The sequence below is a fragment of the Branchiostoma lanceolatum genome, chromosome 3, assembly GCF_035083965.1.
Source record: "Branchiostoma lanceolatum isolate klBraLanc5 chromosome 3, klBraLanc5.hap2, whole genome shotgun sequence".
Lineage (NCBI taxonomy): Eukaryota > Metazoa > Chordata > Leptocardii > Amphioxiformes > Branchiostomatidae > Branchiostoma > Branchiostoma lanceolatum.
The window spans coordinates 32,676,188-32,698,328 of record NC_089724.1 but is presented as its reverse complement, the minus strand read 5'-3'; the positions used below and the strand labels follow the sequence as shown (position 1 = coordinate 32,698,328).

General features: G+C 43.1%; 2 protein-coding genes across 3 annotated transcripts; one reads left to right on the top strand and one right to left on the bottom strand.

The window, feature by feature from the left end:
* Positions 1-880: 880 nt before the first annotated feature.
* On the bottom strand, positions 881-12,704 carry LOC136431472 (heat shock 70 kDa protein 12A-like). Its single transcript, XM_066422862.1, has 7 exons — positions 11,522-12,704; positions 10,025-10,446; positions 9,566-9,645; positions 8,807-8,948; positions 6,633-6,798; positions 5,198-5,305; positions 881-3,089 (listed from the first exon to the last, which is right to left on the bottom strand). The coding sequence occupies exons 1-7, from the start codon at positions 12,231-12,233 to the stop codon at positions 2,089-2,091; spliced, it is 2,631 nt and encodes an 876-aa protein (XP_066278959.1). The 5' UTR covers positions 12,234-12,704; the 3' UTR covers positions 881-2,088.
* Positions 12,705-13,898: 1,194 nt separating this feature from the next.
* LOC136431471 (mitochondria-eating protein-like) lies at positions 13,899-21,921 on the top strand. 2 transcript variants are annotated; one of them, XM_066422861.1, is made up of 7 exons: positions 13,899-15,152; positions 16,014-16,194; positions 16,934-17,144; positions 17,558-17,669; positions 19,519-19,620; positions 20,167-20,349; positions 20,665-21,921. In XM_066422861.1, the coding sequence occupies exons 1-7, from the start codon at positions 14,181-14,183 to the stop codon at positions 20,962-20,964; spliced, it is 2,061 nt and encodes a 686-aa protein (XP_066278958.1). In that variant the 5' UTR covers positions 13,899-14,180; the 3' UTR covers positions 20,965-21,921. The 2 variants fall into 2 exon arrangements, with proteins under 2 accessions (XP_066278958.1, XP_066278957.1); XM_066422860.1 differs by having other exon boundaries at positions 16,931-17,144.
* The last annotated feature ends 220 nt before the right edge of the window (positions 21,922-22,141 follow it).

The window sequence follows — 22,141 nt, the reverse complement described above, 5'->3', positions numbered from 1 at the left end:
ATTCCGCCCTTATTCGGTCATAAATACAGTTCAATTATATATATTTGCAATTTGATTGATGTTAACACACTTGGCATACATTCAGTATTTCGAGTATTGGCTAACTTAGGAGTTAGGAGTTATAACCTACTAACGTAACATGACCTATTTACGTGCAGAACCTATTCACGTCCGGTTTGGCTCATGTCCACATGTCGCGGTGTATTATGCCAAAGCCTGTTCTCATGAGCAATAAAGAACATCATAAGTATGATCCTTAGCCATCTCTTTAATTTTTGCATAGCAAAACATAATCGCCATGCGTTTACCACGTGAACGCCACGTGCCGCGCATGTGGGGGAAATTTACAGATAAACATTGTTTTTTTTCCATCGCGTTAAGCAAGTGGCCGGACAGACGTAGTGATTTTACTATAATTTGTCTGCAGACTACTTTGGACAATTACTGTGCATGTTCTTCAAGCATAGCGCTAGAAGGGGAAAGATTCAGAAGTGGACGATAATTGGTTACCCTAGCACAATTCTTCATCATGTACCTCAGTATAAATACATGCTCGCACGGCGTTAAACAGGCGGAGAAAAACTTACAGACTATGCATTTTCTTTTTAGAAGAGCTGATATTTCTGCCCATGGGTTTGAAATTTGGCTCTGTCCGCGCGGTTTTAAGATAAATACGTTTTGAATAAATCGGACGTTAATTGGTGATGTTACGTCAGTACGTTTCTCGGGAGCGAACCAAAACAACATTACACAGAACGCACAAATGTATCGAAATGGTTAAGTATGGTCTGGTTGAGAAAGTATGTATATCAAAGCAGGGAATTTATTGCTTACCTACAAGGACCATTCGATCAAACACATTACCAGCCGACACAGGCAGTTTTTTTTAGTACCAGAACATTTAATACAATTTACGTATAAACTCGGCAACACGGCTGACAACATATAACGATTGTTACTGATATTGATACTGGATAATGATATATTTGGTGTAACGTTACATATGCATGGTTTGCTAAGGGTATGACATTGTGAACATTCAAACATTGTGCCATCAAAATGTTGTCATTGCACAGATATACTTCACAACTTCTAATAGATCTTGAAGACATGAAATTTACTATGGCATAAGCTCAAACCACCACATCCTCTACATACTTTTGTAACTATAAAAACAATGGTTTTGTCAAGAAATTGAAAAACTAAGGAATACTAGAATAAAAGGTAACTTTTTTGAAATATTGGTATGATAATTGAATCGTCATATTCATACACTTAGGACAAGATTCTATTCATCTCTGCTAATCAAGTTGTTACAAGTGTTTGAACATGCAGTATTTCATTACTGTACATTGTAGTTCCAATTGATGTAGACAGGGGGCGTCAGTGATGCATGAGGGAGAGATGTGCGTGGTGGGGCATCATTTTACCCAGGTACTTGCTCTGACAAATAGATGACACAAAATAATTCTTCACAAAGAATATGATTCTGATTGTTGGCATATACAGACATGTCAACACAGAGAATTATATTTGAATTGCTTTTTGCACAGGTTGACAACAAGGTTGCATAATGCTTTACAATGATACTGTGCAAACAGTGATGATTAATTCTACAGATTATTCTCATGTGCTGCAAAAGTTAGGTAATTCTATTCACTCTCCATGATTTTACGAGAAATAACATATTGATTAGTACAGGGCAAAAATGTTGTGTTTCCAGTTAACTCGGCCGACCCTAGCAAAAACCTGCCAACCCTAGCCTCTTTTTTGTTGGCAAGGAACATACTATTTTTTATCTGAATGATGAACATATTGCAGAATTGTTTTCCAACATGTTTTCAGTTCTGTTGCCATAGAAAATTGTGCTTGTACAATGTTGAAAATACCAGTGTCCTGATGCATTTCAGTATTACAATGTTCAGTCTGTATTTGTTGAGTCTCTTTGGCCGAAATCTATAAAAAAAATACCACCTTTATTATTTCAGGACCATAATCGGAAACATAGCATTAAATTTCCAAAGCATTAACAATGACAACCGGTTTGAATGTCTCTGTGGTAGAGTTTTGTTCCCCCAGTACCTGGCTCTATTTGTTGAGGAAATCAATGGTGGCTTTGACCGATGTACATGTGAGAATGTCCAGTGCTGTGACTCTGATCTCTGTGTCCCCAAATTGCATGGTGGTCTGTAGTTCCCGCCGGTGCGGGGCGACCGTGTAGTCCGACCGCGTCAGGTCCAGCTTCAGCGTACCGCACTTCTGCACGTGAGTCTCCGTGATGTACTGTACGTTCTCGCGCTCGCTGCAGTAGATGTTGATGACGATGTTGGTCTGGCTGTGCCTGGCCGGGGTGTAACTCCTCGTCACCCTGTCCCCGATGGCCACAGATTGGTCGATAGTCACGAAAGTGTCGAACACGTCCGTGCACCACTCCACGCCGTCTTTGATGATGAGTTTTTCGGGCGGGTGCTTCCCGTACACAAATTTGTTCAGAATGCCGACCCCGTACGTCAGCGCAGATCGCCGGACCCTGATGACGGACGGGTCCAGTCCGAACAGCACGGCGCCTTTCAGGATGCTGAGTCCGACGTCCTGCGGGATCATGACGCGGACGGACTGCCCCACCGCCGCACGCAGCTCGTGCTGAAGGAGCGGCGACTCCGAAAAGCCTCCAACCAGGAACAGGTACTTGATTCCCGCAACGTCCGGTTTCTGGAGGACAGTGATGACCTGGCCCACGATCTTACTTATTGTAGGAAGGAACAGCTCACGCATGGCCTCCGGGCTCATTCGCAGCATGCCTTGTGATGACCATTTGATGTACTTGTAACCGCTCCTCCGTATGGCCGCCTCCACACTGCTGCCCTTTGTCTTCTTGAAGTAGTCGATGAAGGAGAAGGGGAGGGAGACGTTGAGAGGGTTGGTCTTGTACGGGCTGGCCGCTCGCTTCCGGGCTTCAAACGCCACCAGCAGGTCCACCCAGCCCGCCGGGCGCTTCCGCTTGAACTGCTCGATGAACTCGCTGCCAAAGATGTTGTGAAGAAGTTGTTCAAAAGCTTCGTCCACTCCGATTGATCCATAGGGCCCTCCTGGAATTAAAAAGAGACCATTGAAGCTTTGAGCCAATTTTGATACAAATCTCTTTAACTCAGATTGTCCTAATGTCTGCCATTTGTTTACAATGGTTAATCAAAGATCACCAAACAAATGCTTTTAAAAAAGGTGGAGAATAAACTAAGTGATGTTTGCACTGACATTGCTATTCCTGTCCGTAATGCTGAATGATGTTCACACAGAAATTACTACTCCTGTCCTTGGTACAGAATGGTAGTCACACTGACATTGCTATCCCTGTCCTTGGTACTGATTGATGTTTGCACTGACATTGCTATCCCTGTCCTTGTAACTGAATGATGTTTGCACTGACATTGCTATCCCTGTCTTTGGTACTGAATGATGTTTGCACTGACATTGCTATCCCTGTCCTTGGTACTGAATGATGTTTGCACTGACATTGCTATCCCTGTCCTTGTTACTGAATGATGTTTGCACTGACATTGCTATCCCTGTCCTTGGTACTGAATGATGTTTGCACTGACATTGCTATCCCTGTCCTTGGTACTGAATGATGTTTGCACTGACATTGCTATCCCTGTCCTTGGGACTGAATGACGTTTGCACTGACATTGCTATCCCTGTCCTAGGTACTGAATGATGTTTGCACTGACATTGCTATCCCTGTCCTAGGTACTGATTGATGTTTGCACTGACATTGCTATCCCTGTCCTAGGTACTGAATGATGTTTGCACTGACATTGCTATCCCTGTCCTTGGTACTGAATGATGTTTGCACTGACATTGCTATCCCTGTCCTAGGTACTGAATGATGTTTGCACTGACATTGCTATCCCTGTCCTAGGTACCGAATGATGTTCACACTGACATAGCTATCCCTGCCCTAGGTACTGAATGACGTTTGCACTCACATTGCTATCCCTGCCCTAGGTACTGAATGATGTTTGCACTGACATTGCTATCCCTGTCCTTGGTACTGAATGATGTTCGCACTGACATTGCTATCCCTGCCCTAGGTACTGAATGAGTTTGCACTGACATTGCTATCCCTGTCCTTGGTACTGAATGATGTTTGCACTGACATTGCTATCCCTGCCCTAGGTACCGAATGATGTTCACACTGACATTGCTATCCCTGTCCTAGGTACTGAATGATGTTTGCACTGACATATTGCTATACCTGCCCTAGGTACTGAATGATGTTTGCACTGACATTGCTATCCCTGTCCTTGGTACTGAATGATGTTCACGCTGACATTGCTATCCCTGTCCTAGGTACTGAATGATGTTTGCACTGACATATTGCTATCCCTGCCCTAGGTACTGAATGATGTTTGCACTGACATTGCTATCCCTGTCCTTGGTACTGAATGATGTTCACACTGACATTGCTATCCCTGCCCTAGGTACTGAATGATGTTTGCACAGACATACTGCTATCCCTGCCCTAGGTACTGAATGACGTTTGCACTGACATAGCTATCCCTGCCCTAGGTACTGAATGATGTTCACACTGACATAGCTATAGCTGTCCTTGGTACTGAATGATGTTCACACTGACTAATGTACAATAGTGTCTTCATATGTATGTAACCCTACAAAAATTTTCAGATGCACCAGTGCATCCAGTGTCAAAAATTAGGCGCACAGCTAGTATTTCACTCAGGTGAAAAGTATGACACAGCTGTTCCTCAGGTAAATTAAGGTAAAAAGGTAAAATGGTTGACTGTGGATGGGACCTAGCATGACACTTTTCTATTGTGCAATGCAGCTTTGCTATGGCTCGCATTTTCAGCCAAGCACACCGGGTCACCCCTTCTCTTCTCAATAAGTGTGTTGGGTTCTTTTATGTGCAGAGGTTTGAGGGTTACACCTGAACCTCAGTCATACGTGGGGCCGCCGGCTTTACGTCACCATCTGAAATGACAAATGCGATCCCTTACAACATGTCAGAGCTAGGGGTGACCCTGTGATTGAACTCTAGCCTATGTGTCAACGGAATTTAATCCATATGGCCAAGCAATTGGGTTGTGTTACACCGCTTGTGCCACAGGGACATGTACCAACCCCCCACCAAACCCCCCCCCCCCCCCCCCCCCCGCTGAGAGGTTGAAGTACATACCCGAAGCCTTGTGCAGCTCCTTCAGACCCCCCAGTGGCTCCTCCTCCAGCTGGTGCACAGTCAGGTCCACGGTCCCCCCTCCACAGTCCACCACCATGTACCGGTCACCTGTAGGACAACATGCACCGGTCATAACCTGATCAACTAATCCACCCTGCTGCTGTCAATCAGTGAGGCCGGGTTGTGTTTCCACCAGACGGTGATTGAGTTTATTGAGTTTATTGAGAAAATCCATTAGTGATGTGCCCTAAGGCACACCACTAGTCTTCCTGGACTTCTAACTCGACATAACAATAAAAAAAGTAGACATAACAGTACATACAATGCCAATGACAACGACAACATAATGAACAGCATGACATAACGTATAACGTATGTACACTAATTACAGTAATTGGAGATCATGAAAATTACATTTGGTGATGGCAGATGAGTGACCATTGAGTGACCATGATATGGATTTGTGACCCTTGATTTTAATGATCAGAATATGATGCATGATGACTTAAAAGACAACAAAACACCCAAGATGTGAAAAAATTCCTGCATCTTCGAAATTCATTGTGCAATCTGTCAATTTTTATGTCTCTTAACGGTTGCAGCATCTAGTGGAAAGAGAGTGTTAAAGAAGGGCCCAAAATTACAAAAAAATTACTGATACACCTTACTAATGGATGAAATAACTATAGTTAAGTATACCAATTTTATTGACCTATTACAACATAGAAGGCAATACAAACACAGTTTTCAGTTGACAATGTACTATGTTGTGAATACATGTTGTTGTATTAGTTCAAGTTATGTAAACCTGAAGGAATCTAATCAAATCTAAAGTTAACAAAGTTTCTGCAACGTTATCACAAATAGCGAAAATTTATGAATTGTATTGCATTTTACTTACTATGAACAGATATGATTTAGTAAAATTCAGTTGCCATACAAGTACACCTAGAAAACATTTGGACAAAATAGTTTTCATTAAAAAAAATTGTTCCAACAAATTGCAGGGAAAACGGCTCCACCCCTATGGCACTGCCAAAAAGTTCCCCTTGTGACTCACTGGGACTCACTGTCAGTGACAACTTAACTTTTGGCAATGCCTCAGGAGTGGGGGTGTCCCTGTGGTGTAGTGGTCTGCGCCTTTGCTACTCTGCCACATCTGGTTCAAATTACTTGGACCAGAAGGACTGGGGTTCAAGCCCCAGGTAGGACACCTCTGGACAAGAGGCGCATTGAGTCATACCAATATGACAGTATGGAAGTTAAACACACTTCACTGCCAGTGGACTAGCCCCCGGCTACAGTGATTGCACCACAGTGTGGCCCAGGGCTATGAAACGGAGATGGGCACCGCCCTATACATCAATAATGGTGTGGGAGGATTTTAACTTTTAACTAAATGCCTCAGGAGTGGAACACTTTGACATCTGCCCACCTGGAGCCATGTCTGCTGCTACGGTAGCCTGGGGTGCAGCAGGCTGTGGAGAGTTGGCATCTGCCACCAGCTGGTGATAACGCAGCTGTCTGCAGTAGATGGAGGCGGCCTCTGGCTCCAGAGCTATCAGCAGCTGTTCGGGGTAGTCCCTGGACACCATCTCGGCCTGCAGGACAGCCATGAAACACCAGGAATGTTACACATACACTTGAACTGCATGTGGTAATCATAGTATGGTGGCATGGTGCTCTTCTGGTCTTCCATTGTTTTAGCCCAGATCTGAACAACACACATTTGAACTTTGGCAACTGTTATCTTTATTCTATGACCCATCTGAGAACATGCATCAAATTGCATTAAATAGACTAAAGCCTTGGAAGAAAGATGAGGGTTTGCAAGCATTATTCTGTTAAGTGTAGCAAGTTATCTTTATTCACCTTAGCTGGCCGCTCTAAGCAATGTTAAACATTGTAGGTAAATTATAGCTGATGTGTTCTCTTTGATTTTACCTAGCACATTTTTTTCTCATCCAATATTCATTGTTAAGTGTTATGGACAAATTATTCGTCTCGTGAAATTGTACCCCAGATTGACCAAAAGACACAACAGAGCATCCGGTTCACAGACTAGTTGAACCAATGGGAATACCCAAATCTGGCGTAGTGCATAAAGGAATTCAATCAATAATGATTCACCGTTAAGACCTGCCTTCTTAAACTTACTATTTAACATTGCCTAAACCTGCTGTTAAGCATTACCAGGGCCCCAGGCAATGTGATGAAACCTGATCCACACAAGTATCAGCTAAAAGTACATTACATCTGGAAACAAAAGTGGCTTTTATAACATATCTGAGTAGAAACAATGACATAAAAGTCATTGGGAACTCACATGACACTCTGTTATGAAAAGCAAATTTACGTGGGCAAAATGCAAGGGCTAATCTAGGCTGTACGGATGAAATCATAAATGGAAAACACTAAGTCTTTTAATTGTAACGTGGCGAGAAATATGTCAACTCGAAAAACTAAAACATCAGGCAAACTTTCTAAACAGGCTAATTTCCAAGTTGCATCTGCTGAGGTTTTGTCAAAGGCTCAGGCGTCTGAGATAAAGCAGTTAAGAGAAGTGTCACTCATTTTTGTTTTAGATCTCAGATTGTTGACAATCTAAATGTGGTCCATGGTGACCTCCTTTTTCTCCAAGAAATGTAAGTATCCAGCTCATTCTGGGTATTCTATGCCTGTTTTTTGAAACATTTAACATTAGCACTCTTTTCTTATTGTAACGTTACGGTGTTTTTTAACAGAAGGTGAACCGTTACAAAATAGAAGAAAACAAAAAGTACTAATTGTTGCAACTTACAGCAGATGTAAAACACAGACAATGAGCCGGATCCTTACTTCTGCTTGATTTTAAGATTAGAGCCCACTGTGTTCAGTCAGTCTGTTCCTTGTCATTCAGCCCAATTTGTCAGCCAAGAAGTAATTAGTCATGCACTGATTGATTATAAATCTAGAAATTGGGGGCATAGCACAGTGCACTATAGGTCATCAAACAACCCCACTGTCAAAGTCAGACAAATTCTGGATGAATGCTTTTGTTGGAATCGAAAACCCGATCTTTGTTATCTTTATGGTAATTTATTTCTAATGCCTTGTTTTTTGTTGATGTTTATGTCTGGAGTTGCATGGTCAGTTGTCCTGACAGATCTTATTAGGTGTAGCCAAAAGTTTGGTACCAAACCTTTTTGTTGTTAAAAAAAGGTGCAATGGCCAAGTGATTAGAGTGTTTGCCTTGCATTTGGTACAAAGCCACTAGTTCCATACCCGGCTGAGTCATATGAAAGACTTAGAAAAGGTGCAAGCTGCTAAATTTCTTAGCTTAGCACTTAGTATTTGGTAAATAGTAATGTATGTGAGTTGAACACACACCAGTAACAGTGGACTAGCCCCCAGCTGTTGAGGTTGCACAAGGTTGTGACTGGCCCAAGGGCTACTGAAACTGATTTTGAGAGTCGTCCCATGTACCATCTTGAGTGGGAAGGACTTTTGACAGTTGTGTAGTGTTGTGTTGAAAGTCTCAACTTCATAACTTCAGCTGCGACATTGAAACAAGATGAAATGATTGTGTGACCGTGAGGCTGTTGAGGGAAGTCAAGGAAAGACCATTACCTTGTAGGCTGCCTCTCTCATGAACTGTTTTGCCGGCTGTCTCCAGATGGCGGGGACTGTGATGACCCACCGCACGTCGTCGTTGTTGATCTGCGTACAGGACTGGTCAGTCAGCTCCTGTAGAGCGTGGTCTTTGAAGAACCTAGACGTGTGGTGGCAAGGTGGTTTTTGACTCGAAAGATTCTGAGTGCAAATTCCCAGGAGGCCCTAATGTTGTGCCCTTAGGAAAGGCACTTAACACCTATTTCCTCACTTGACTCAGGTGCAGGCATCCTCTCAGATGGGATGCAAAGCTGGAGGTCCCATGTTTGAGGAGTCTCAGCTACGCCTCAAGCAAATTAAAGAGCCCACCACACTTATCAAAAAGAGATTTGATCCACCTTGTGTGGGTGGATCAAATCTTACAGTCCTGTCTTACGCAGTTTGTACTGAACAAAACTGGTGACTGTTAAATCTAAAGGTTGTTTAACGGTTATGCCAAACAAACAAACAAACAAACAAACAAACAAACAAACAAACAAACAAACATGTTGTACAATTTTCACAAATGGTGTTACTACATGTATCTCTGGAATAAGTATTTCCATAATATGTATGTCACTACAATTACTCAGCTGCTTCCTTAACAATAACATAACATTTTTGCTACAGCTGTAACATGCTAACCCAATTCCAATGGAAAAATGTTGTTGCATCAAATAATGATAACATCGACTTGATCTTGTCTTGATCTTGAAGCTACTTTGACTATCATATTACCTCAAAGCGTGGGCAAAAACCTCCACAGCTGGCCAGAGTTTTCCATTGCCTGCAGTCAGTTGAGTTCCCTTGTGTAAGTCCTAGAAATTAGAGCCAATGACAATAAAGTTAATGGAAGACAGTCATTTCCTCATTAGTCTCTAAATCATGACTATGCCATTTCCAGAACTTGAGATATCAAAGCCAGAAGTCCTGCTGCAGTACTGCAGAAAGCCACTAGGTGGCCCTTAGATCATTTCTAATCATTTCTTCATTTTGCCAACACTAGGTAACATTACAAAATGTATTAGTAAGTAAATACCAAATATCTTGATAAAGATCCATCCACAACTTCTCGAGTTATTATTGTAACTGTTCACAGACACAAACACACACAGACACACACAGAGACACGAAAACATATCCTTCTTGGGGAAGCAGGTAATAATTGGCTTTAGAAAGAATCGGCGTCATACATACCGTGTTAGCGTGAAGAACCATCTTGAACCTTTCGAAGTACATCCACCTCTTGGCCTCACCAGGCTCAAGGTCATGATAGTTGTCCCTGGCAGCAAACCCGAACGAGTGGAACAGTCCTGTTGGAGTCAGCAGGAGAGTGGTAGGCACCTTCTGATTGGTCACTCCAGGGTCGCCCCCCTCCCATTTCCGCATGACGTGGATGCTGTCCGGATTGCGGAGGAAGCTGAAGGCGTATCCGCTGAACGTAGTGCCGAAGTCAATGGCCACGACAACAAAGTGCTGCTCGGATGACACAGAGTTGTTGGTCTTGTCTAGTGCATCAGGTAACGTGTGGATGACTTGGTCCTGGTGGCTCGGTGTGGACGTTATCGGGCTGAGGGGGGCCACGGCTCCACTGGTGGGGCTTCTCGGGGTTTCATTATCTGAAAGGAAATAAAGGGACAGATCTATGTCAAGGCAGTACCGGCCATCAGACGAAAACAAAAACGAAGATCTCATGCCTCTATGACGTAGTTTCTAGTTTTTGTGTATTTCATGTTTTATTCATTAATTATTCTAATTTTTCGCTGATTCTGTCTTATGCATTTTTCCCACTAAGGCAACAGACATGTACATGTGTATAGCAGGAAATTGAAGAGAGGAAATAAAATAAACTATTCAGGGACCTTTCTTGTACCTTTGACCTAACATCTTGTCAGTGTCATGATGCGCCTTAAAGTAAGTGGGTGGAAACAAGCCACTCTACTGCATTCAAAGAACTACAAACAAACAGACACACCAAAAACAAAACCTCCATACACGGAGGTAACAAAAAGGAACGTTTGGTGTGAATTTCAGATAACTTTATGGGACATAAATACGGTGGAAATTCAACAGAAACTTACAGACCAACTGACCTACTAACACTATCAGGATATATTCATGATACCCTATTTTGAAGGTCAGAGGTCACCTAAACAAACGTTTTTGGTTTCAGGATGACATCACCACTTAAAAGCACAGAGAGGAAATAAAATTTGATAAAAATGTTGTCTCAATAAATCATATATTCCGGCTATGTCTCACTTTGTAGTTTGTTGTTACTTTTTTTGACTTGACAAAGAATTACGACTAACACTTACCTATTCTGTGGCTTACCAATTTGGCCTAATTTCCGAGTGAATAAGTTAACTAATTGGAAATACTTGAAGTACGTACCTTAACCTTCTCCCTGCTTCCTAACCCTGTAACCAACACATATTTCACTTCAGCTAGGCTACTTCAGCAGGGAGAAGGTTAAACTCGTATTTCGTTAGGTCGTCGCACGATTTTGACATCATAGGATTTTCAAGTAGGCTATGACAGAATGCCGACAAAGCTCTAAGAACGCCTTATCACTAACAAGAAAGCTGAATTTTGCACGATACATGCACGACTATCACGAAAAAGGCTCAGTTTTTGATAGTACGACGAATGCAACAAGCTGACAAGCCCTTACTTAGATAACCACCCACCCACCTGTTGGAGTACAGTCTGTAATGACACCCCGCCATTCCCCTTTAGATGGCGTCTTAGGTTCCTGTTCTTCAGTCCTCACTCCACTCCTGGAAGCCGTCTCCTCAAGACTTGTGTTCGTGATTTCTGCCATCCCGGCGTCCTGGGGACTTTCTCCAGGCCGTCTCATCACGCTAGCGCCGTAGATTTCCAGACTCAAGCCCTCTGCTCCGTGCAATGCCGGCGGCTGGAAGCTCTCTTGAGTGGTCGTTTCGTGCTCTTGATTCCCATTTTCCGTGTGGCTTGTTGTTGAGCGCCCTTGCGGCGTCCTACTCAAACTGGTGTCGAGACGAAGTTGAAGTGCGTCCGGCCCCGACATTAGGTTCGTGTCCGTCGTTCTGAAAAGCTCGCGCGCTCTCTGTCCCACCTGTTGATCCAAGTAGGACGAGCGGCGCTCCAATTCTACTTCGTACTTCCTCGGAGACGACATAACGGTATACTGCGCCTTGAGCTGCTTTCTTTTACCTGTAAGGGATGACTTACAAAACAAATATGCGACTAGAAGGAAACTTGATCCTAAGCTACCAATCACTTGCCGGTAATTCGTAATCAATAGGTCATGGGCGGAAACAAGAGGGGGAGAGTCGTTTTTGGTGAGAAAAGGGCGTGGGCTCAAATGAATGTTGTGAGATCTTGTGAGTTTATGTGTGTCTGAAGCCACATTGCAAGTAAACATTGCGCAGATGACATCAACCGGCGCGTTGATTTTCGCCTGATTTCGAGAAGAAAAGAAGAAGAAATTTAGTTCCGCTCTGGCGATGGTCAACTTGACAAGAAAATACCGAAAATGGTCAAATATGAGCTTTGGGTGTAGTTGTAGAAGTGACACTAGTTCGGTAGTTGCAAAAGGGACACAAGTGTGGTGGCCTTGACGCACTTGTAGAAGTGACACTAGCGTGGTAGCCTTGAGTAAAGTTGCCAACTTGATAAGTGACACTAGGCTACCACACTAGTGTCACTTTGTGCACTTCTTGAATACAGAAATGAAAGTTGTTTTTGACCGTGATACCATGTTTCGTGGCTTCAATTGTTGTTGCAATGTTTATCATGGTCTCTGTTTTCAAAATTTAGGCAATTCATTTTCTCCCATCTTGTTTTGTCGCACTCTCGCACGAAATTTGGGGTCTGCAGAGGTTGTCATCCGTAACATTTACTTGCTGTGGCGTTCTGATAGAAATGTCAAAACGTATGAAACAGTTGATCAACACAGAACGACTTAGATTGTATATTACGATGCATATATCGACGACATGCCTACATGTACAACGCTTCTAACCATTTCCCCGGGTTGATGGAGACTATTTGCAACTGAATTTTTGAAAATATATATTATTTTTTCTGGAACAATTTTGTAACAGTTAATGTTATACCATGAGTTGGGTTCAGGTACGTTTGAAATGACGTCACATGGTTGTATCAAAAAGAGTCACGTGTTGTGTGCGCAAATGGTACATGTCTTTCTAGGACAGCCTCGACCAATTGGATTAGCTATGCTCTAGTTGAAATGAATGTGTGTAACGGTAAAGTATGAAGAGAACTGTTTACATCCGGCCACACGTAACTGTGTTAACGTCAACTCTGGACAGAAATGACCCGGAGCGAACCTCAGTCTGCCGCATATGACCGATCCTGACTGTCCATCACACCACTGTGCTCCTGCACATGCGAGGACAATAACAGAGCAGCGCACTCCCTCATGGGCGCTTTACCCCAACAAGAGGGGTGTTGCCCAGTACTCGAACAAGATTAGCAGTTTAACCAATGACGGCATGGCAGTTAGCGGTTCGACCAATGAGAAATTAGCTGGATGTCCATCAAATATTTGCATTTCTATTTTTTTTTTTTTAATATTTTGCATTTCTACGTTTTGACGGAGGTGGGCGAGGCTATAGTCTCCGTATAATGATCCCTGAATCTAGAAATTTTCTTAAAAATAAAAATCTCTGAATCTAGAAGTTTTCTTAAAAATAAAAATCCTACCGCGTCCGGGTTCCCATGATGGTCTACTAGAGTTTATCAAAAATTTGTAAATGATATGTATGAAATGAAGTTGGCAATATTTCCAAGTCGAGGGCGTTCTTACAAAAGACATCGAGGCAAACGCAAATTGGACTTAAGCACTCTCCCAGATAGGGATGTCCCTGAAGCTCAGGCGGTTTCCAACTAGATGATAACTACATTTATAGCTAGGAGACCCCGGTTCAATCCTGGGTCAGGACATCTTGGATGGGGCTGCGCCCGTCTTTTAGTAGGGACGTAAAATAGGAGTCCCGTTATACCATGCTACTGAAACAACAAGGAAACTTGCTGTCCTAACGTTATATGCCACTATGCACAACAAGGGTGTGGACGTGGATTACAACAGTCTCCCAGATAAGCGTGAGAAAGTAAAAACGGTTCTCCCCTTGTCCGGACGGCTGGTGGAGCGTTGCTATGTGGCGAAGTCGTCAAGGGTCAGGCTAAGAGAACAATACCCGCGCGCAGCGCAGCCAGCTCCTGTATCGGCTACTGTTTCACTCCTGTGACCGACTAGAAAAATACCTGGCGCTGCTTGTGGCAAAACATCAACAGGTCTGTTGGTCCCGTCTTACAGACTGTGACGTTTACTCGATGTGCAGCGGTCATGAGTGCTGCTGACAAAGTTCGCGTGGTGAAAGCAAGCAAGCCTCGGGTCAACCTACGCATCCCCTGGCGGGACTCCACTTGGCTGAGTTCAAGTAGTTCCACCACCTCGCCGCCGTCGCGAGCAGAAATTCAGGCATTAAGCCCCGGCTCGGTCTTACGGAAGGTCGCACTACTGTATCAGAAAAGGAATTTAGATGAAATAGTTTGCATGCTGGAATCTCTCAGCCCGGTAACTCTATCCACGCTTGCTACCGAACTACCCATGGACGTGTTTATGGAGGACTTCCCCCAAACGCTGCCGATATTGAGAATTTTCTACGTGAAGTTGGCTGAACTTGATGTCTTCCCGATCAGCTTGCCTGACGTTATAACGCTTCTCTTGCATCTAGCTGTTTTCGCCTCTGAGCAGAACATGACATATACTCCAGCCGGTGGACAGTGGTTACTGGCGGCACATCAAACGCGACATCTGCACAGGTGCTGTAATGACATCATAGGGATAGCGACTCGAGTATACCCCGAAGTGCGGAACCGTTTACTCGCTAAGAAAGAGCAGGTAGCCGCCTGCCTGAGAGGACTGGGCGAGCACGGAATGGTAACATACGAAGACAGCCTGATGCACCTATCCGACTGCCTGCTCACGGAGTGTAACAGGAGTTTAACCGTCTTAAAAAGCACCATGACTGCCTTGGACGAGATGAAGCTACCGGAGAAATCTCATCACGACCGCAAGCACGCATCCTCCACGTGCGGCCATCAGAGACTCCTCTCCCTCAACGTGAGAGACATCCAGGATCGGCTAATCAGGAACAAGTCTCTCATGAACGCCGTGGATAGAACTGCGGCCTCAAAATCGCAACAAGCCCACTTTGTTCACCTGTTGTCAGAGCGCATCGAAGCTGACAAAGAAGCGCTTCGGACGACCACTGAGCTACGAAAACAGCTCCACGTGCTCAAGCTGGACGACAAGGTAATGCCAAATGTTGTGAAAGCTTTTTTGACAGATAAGGAACTCATTGCATTATGTTAGTTCATCGAATTTTCGACAGTCGCACTGCAGTCTTTCTCAAAATTCAGAACGATCCTGACTGTCCAGCAGTTCAACCAATGATAGCATGGTAATTAGCGGTTCGACCAATGAGAGAATAACTGCATGCCCATCAAATATCTGCATTCTTATGTCTTTATTTTGAATTTCTATGACAGAAATAGTCGGGGCTATATAAGATCGATCTATTGGTCAATAGTGCCAGCAAGTGTGAAAGCCTTCTCTGTGAAAGTTGGTGTGCCCTGATGTACATGGCCTTCTTCGTTCTTCTCACCAAGTAGTCCTGTTCATAAACTTCTGGCACTTTTGATTTTTATCAATTGCTGACGTCACATGTCCACAAAGTCATTATCATTGATTATCACATAGCCAGATGGCGTCGACCAATCAAAAGCCTCCATTGCCCATGTGTTATGACACCATAACACACCCGTTCGACCGTTCCATTATGAAGAGGGGGAGATAATCTTTTTGTTAACATTCGTATGATGTTTCTTTGTTCCCAAAATTTTTAGATGTTTACTAGTACTATCTTAGAATAAATCAAATCTTTTGTAAGCATATGACAAAATAGAAGACAGGAATCGTCTACTCTTATATGGATCAGTTTAGATAGGCTATATGATAATAACATTAATGACCCGCCCATGTTTTTTTCCTACCCTGCTTCTAATGAGTCTGTTCTGAGGGTTTGACATGATCCTGAAGGTGACAATATGCAAATTAGGATGTTATTTGCGTTATTTATGCTGAGTATGTTTTTCCCATTATTTTTCTCCTCAGGTAGGGCGGCTTCTAGCAACTCTGTCCAGAGGGTTGGACATGATCCTGAAGGTGAACACAGCAGAGTCCAGCCCAGACGGGCAGACCGGGGGTGACTGTGGCGGTACAGACAGGCAGCACCTCCGTGGAGGAGCTGCGGTTGACTCCTCTCACACCGATCGACAAGCCGCCGAGCTCTGTGGTAAGGGTTCTCACTTTTTTGGCGATACCTCTGGGGTCGGCCCCAGGTCGGGTATGTTGTGAGGGATTGCAATCATCATTTCTGATGGTGACATTCAGTTGGCGGCCACGTGTATGAGGGAGCTTCAGGTGTTAGCCTCAAGCATCAAACCTATGCACATAAAAGAACCCAACACACTTTTGAAAAGAGAAGGGGTGACCCGGTGAGCTTGGCTACATACGCGAGCCGTAGCAAAGCCATGTTACATTCACCACTGCTACTAAAAAAGCACAATGCTTCACCTCAGTCGAGGATGACTGCTTTACTTTTACCAGGGGTTTAAAAACTAATTATTGAAGAAAGGGTGTTTGTTGAAAACTTACTTCTTACAGTATAATCTTACAATTTGGCCATGGAATGCACAAAGATACTAATACCGATAATTGGTATATATTTGTGCATATTTAACTAGAAAATCCTACCTACCACAGTGACCACACCCACAAAAATTTGTTGATAAATAGGATGTCTTTTTGATGATTGAATTTGATGTTTTGCACCAGCTAATGAATAAGCTAGTTCATAGTTTCAAGTGAGACTTATTGTGGATAATACATCAAAGTTGAAGTTCCCTGGCCAATCTTCATGTAGTGCCAGAGGCCTTCAACTTTGACATAATGCCTACAATGCATCACACTGGGCATGTGCACTTCAAACCGTGAACTAGCTTATTAATTTCATAATATTCTGTCCGCAGCAGATGTCATAATCCAGGAGGAGCCTTTACCTGGGATTGTTCACAAACGCAAACTGGCGATGGAGTCCACCAGCCAACAGAGCGTCAGCAACACCGCGAACATCCCGCCAGCGGAGGCCAGGAACAACGAACTCACAGCGCTCAGGGAACAGTACGCCAAGGCCAAGGCCACCATCCTCCATCTACAGCAGAGAGAGAGAAACCTTCTAGACAAGTCAGTACAACTAGTGAACTCCTTTCCATTCTTCTGGGAACATCCCTATCAAGAAGTCTGTTGGTTGTAATCATCTCCTGAAGGAATTGACGGATTTTGTTTATTCAAAGCCCAAAATGCAGAGAATTATGTGGCCAATCAACATTATGCATTACATAAGACCCCATATAGATAGCCAAAATAAATGCCTGATTTTGGAGAAAAAAAAAACTTTCTTTTTACATTCAAATTACCCCTAAAATTGGAGTTTAAAGACTCAATGATAACTTCTTACATTTTGTTATAATTCCACAATTTTGTAACAAATTGCATTTTGAAAGACTGAGGAAAAACTTTCACCAGGCTTTTCTTTTGACAGCCCATTTATTGCAGTTTGAAAAAGAATCTAACCATTTGCTTCCGCACTTTTGAAGGCTGACGACCCAGGCCAAGCGTCAGATTCAGCGAGGATGTAAATTTGAGGACATTTCACTGACAGCTCATCCAACCCAACTCGTCAGGCGATATGAAACCCTCTACACACAGGTTTGCTTGTTCGTTCAGACCCTTGTAGTGCCTAGCGGCACATAGGGCAGCAAATTTTCTTGCTGTTTCAGTAGCAGGGTACATTTTTACAGGGAGGGGTACTTCCTCCAAGACGGGATCCCCAATTTACGTCCCTCCCGAAGGACGGATCCGATGCAGCCCCAACTCACATGTCCTGCCCCAGGATTGAACCGGGGTCTCCAGTTAGCACCTACATGTAATTGTAATCAAGAGCTCAACTGTGAGCCTGCTGATTGAGCTACATATTTAAGGGACAGCCATTCTACACACAGGTAGTAACTGTGCAGCATTACTGGGCATCAGATGTGTATGATAATTTGTTTGTATTTAATGTTTGATAAGAAGAGAGAATGTCTCAGCCAAACCAATAAACACTCTTCCAAACCTCAGTGACATAATGGAAACTCAGGGGAAACACAGGGGAAACATATTGGAAAGAAGAGGGGGTGTTTCCTCTGTGTGTCCTCTCCTTTTTCCCTCTTCAGAGGTCTCCTAATGTTTGTTTTGGAGGACGTGTAGTGGAAGGGTTTCCTATGTGTCTCCTTATCACCAATTAGAGACTCTGTTTCCAGTGTGTTTCCACTATGTTTCCTGGTAATCAATCACTGCTAGGAGGAGAGGCCAGTAAAGATGAAGGACAGCAGGCTCCTCTCCCTATTCCTGTGTCTTGTTATGTGTGAAAAATCAATTATCCATGCATTGCCAAGGCATGGTACACTGTACAGAACATTTCCTGAATGAACTGTATACTAAGTTCTTCAATACAACTCGAGACTACAAAACTGAATTGCTGATACTCATACATGTAGTATACATGACTAGCAGAGTTAAACTACCTTGACCTTGGGTCTCAAATAAATAATGGTGACTTCTTAAAGTTAAATGATTACTGCAGGGCTGTATTATCAAGTCTTATCCCCAGTTAATGTCTTAACTTGTATACACACATCTTGCAGACATGACTGAGAGGCATTCAATACCCACCAGCCACTATACTGGCACCCACAGGGAGCTAGGGAAGGATGGCCTGTATCATGTGGTCTGTTAGGCCATGTCATGTGATCTGTCAGGGCAGTCCAACCCATGCCACTTTGGCAGCACATACAACTTTTCCATCTCAGACTATACTACTAAATCCCTCAGCATGTTAGTTCCCTGATGTTCCCTAGTAACATTTGTGATAGCTGTTGTTTTGGGGCACTGCAAGAAACTAGGTCAAGCTACATGTACTTTCATTCCAGACAGCCCTGCTATGGCAGTATAGTAAACAAGACAAAAGTAACAAAAAGCAACAATTTGCTCCTCCTTCCACCACCATAATGATGAATTTCCTTTCGAATGGGGGTTAGGACTTGTTTGTCCAAGAAAGTGTTTATCAGAACTACACCACAAACTCCCTGTTTCCCCAATTACAAGGTCCATCTGGCAGGACTTACTAAAACAAACAACAGGATTCTTATGCCACAGGGGGGCATCCTGTATCTTAGGCTGGCAGCTCCCTGTGTTTCCATGGGCGGAGAAGTTGGTCATGGAAATTAGATATGTTTCCATTGGGTTTCCTGTGTGTTTCCTTCTGTGCACTCAATTTGTTTACATTTACATCAAAGATTCAAAGTTTGTTGAACATGCTAGTTCATAGTTGCAAGTGCTCATGTACAGTGTGAACAAACTTGACTCCAATTCTCCAAGTATCCTATTACACCATTTCTGCCTCACATATTGGCAGGCTGCTACTTTGCAATAATCACATAACTGCAGAAACACACCAAAAAAGACAAACAAGCAAACATGAACTGATTACAATACCTGTTTTCACCGCCCCCTACAGAGTCGTGTGGACGCCCTGGACAGCATGGACGCTATCCTGAGGAGGGACGGCTTCTACGTACAGGACAACCTGAAGAACAAAATAGCTTTTACAGTAATGCTGGTAAGTCCCATCAGTCTGTACATGATTGTGATGGAATTGATGTATTACTAAGTTCATGGCCGATTTAATTGTGCAGTAGTTAGAAAATGTTACAGTAGTCTTGGCAGTCACTGTGGTTTTCAGTTTGTGGTTCAAACAAGGTGGTAGGAGGGCAGAAGACAAAACAGGCATTTTTGCGATGGCTTAAAAGTTTTGTAGAAGAGCTTACTGCGAAAATGTGGAGTTAAACATCACACACTTGAATGCATTTACAGTTAGTAATATCTTTGGTGTCTTATTGTACACCAACTTAAAGCGCACCTTAGTTTCTTCATTCTCAGATTTTTGCAGGAAATCAATTGAGTGGGGTAACAAAATAGTGAGAAAAAGAAAACACAAATGCCTAGTGGAACCACACAGAGAGAGATAGAGGGAGACAGATAAGCCAAAAACAGTATAATGTTACATGTATTCTACTCCCTTGGATGCTAAGTAAAAAGTGTATATGTAAAGTGATGAGAGATGAATAATTCTGTACCATTCTTCTATGTTGTTTGATTTGTGCAGTTGTCCTACAGATGTGCAGAGGAGAGGTTGGGTGAGCTGCGGTCCACCGTGTTTCGCCTGCTTCCGGTGCCAGAGGGCGCTGCTTCTCCACGACAGAAAGCCTCTGCGGCTGAGCTGAATGGCTGTATCAACAACTACCTCTGCACAGCAGCTGACAGCTGGGACACTGCAGCATGCTATCAGGTAAGAACCATACCGATCCCATTGCCTCGCCCACTTTCATTTAAACGTAGAAAATGCAAAATAAAAACGTAAATATGCAAATATTTGACACACTGGCAGCCACTCCGAGTCTTATCTGCTGAACTGCTATCTGTCTTTTGGATAGGACGTAAAATGGGGGTTCTGTATTTCAGGTGCCTTGAGCATATTAAAGGGCTAGCAACCTGTAAAATATAAGGAAACTTGCTGCCCTATGTACCACTATAGGCACGTGCACTACAAGAGTCTGAAGGAACTACAACTTCAAATATGCAATTGATTTTCTCTGTCCATCAGGATGTGGTGGGGAAACTGTGCGAGTGTCTCCAGGAATTCTCGGCCCTTCAGGAGTCCAACAGCGTCACCAGTTACATCCGAGAGTGCGTGCAGCTCTCGTGGGCGCTGTGCGTACAGACACCGCCTCTCACCCTACACTACAGCGACAACGTCTTTAACCCCGCCCTACACGAGCGTTTCCACTCGTCGGATCCCGGCAGCGACAAAATCCGCGACTTCCTGTGGCCGGCGCTCATGGAAGAGAAGACCTGTCTACATAAAGGCGTCATCATGACAGGGGAGGAGGAACATAGACTTTGATGCCATGCTGCTTTAAATTCTTTGTTCGCGTTCAAAATGAGAAAAACTCATACATTGTACCTCCATGAAATATTTAGAGTTCCTCCTATGTCTTATTCAATTGTAGGTCATCAATTATACAAGGTACATGTATAAGGTTTTGATTAAAACCATGTGTTCATTGATCACTTCTTGTCACTCTACAGTAAAAAATGACTAGCAGGGGGAAATATATAACTGCGAAAGCACAAACAGACAGACCGAAAACATTCATACCTCCCCTTATACCTGAATTAGTAGCTTCACCCATTGACACCATGACCTGGGATGTCTGTCAACTGTTTGAGTCAAGGTTGATAAATAGACTAACTACCACGTCTGAACTCTAGGCCAAAATTGTTGATTGATTATATGGATAACATCCGCGCATGTCAAAATCAATTCCAAAGTCAAAGAAGAAGATGTGAAGAAATGACAATGAAGAATCTTTCATGCGTTATACCATCCTCTGTGTGTTTGGTAATTTGTTCAACCATTCTGACCACATAGATGTCATAATGAAGGTCAACTCTTAATTTTATCTTGTCAGTGCAAGTGCCAAAATGCTGCTAATGTAGGCAATGCTGTTCTTACCATGATTATAAGATAAACCTATCACAAAACTTCCTTCGATTCAATTTCAGTCAGGTTGACAGTATCTCCGATATGACTCTATCAATTTCAATGTTTTATATTTGACAGGTATATTACGATACACAGACAAAAGTCATGGTACATGTAGGTACAGAGTAACTGAGTTGGAAAATGATTTAATACTGAGAATACTTTCTGCATCAGCATATTTTGTTGTAATTATGTTTCCAATTTACTGATCAGAAGTACATTGTATACCTCATAATATAGTTGTATCACATTTTTTCCTTAAAAATTTATTCTCTCTAATTGGTAACGAGCAATAAAATCTGACAACGTCATCAATATGGTCCATAAAATTTTATTCTGAATTCTCTTGTCCTCCACTACTGACACTTTCATTACAACCAACTTTGTTCTTATAAATTACCTTTTCATGATAAAACTGTTACAGTAGAAAGTCAAAATGTCTAAGTTTGAACTTTGGAAATGTGTCTGTCCTTTGTTACTTTATTTTTAATGTTACTATATAATTGAAGGTAAGGTCACAAGAGCAGCATTGACA

Excerpts from the sequence above, each read along its gene's own strand:
- LOC136431472 (XM_066422862.1), bottom strand. The coding sequence starts at position 12,233 with ATGTTTACTTGCAATGTGGCTTCAGACACACATAAACTCACAAGATCT. Across the intron at positions 9,646-10,024 it reads TGGTTCTTCACGCTAACACG|GACTTACACAAGGGAACTCA; the intron begins GTATGTATGACG and ends TCTAATTTCTAG. Across the intron at positions 6,799-8,806 it reads TGAGAGAGGCAGCCTACAAG|GCCGAGATGGTGTCCAGGGA; the intron begins GTAATGGTCTTT and ends GCTGTCCTGCAG.
- LOC136431471 (XM_066422860.1), top strand. The coding sequence starts at position 14,181 with ATGAGTGCTGCTGACAAAGTTCGCGTGGTGAAAGCAAGCAAGCCTCGG. Across the intron at positions 16,195-16,930 it reads ACAAGCCGCCGAGCTCTGTG|CAGATGTCATAATCCAGGAG; the intron begins GTAAGGGTTCTC and ends TTCTGTCCGCAG. Across the intron at positions 17,145-17,557 it reads GAGAGAAACCTTCTAGACAA|GCTGACGACCCAGGCCAAGC; the intron begins GTCAGTACAACT and ends GCACTTTTGAAG.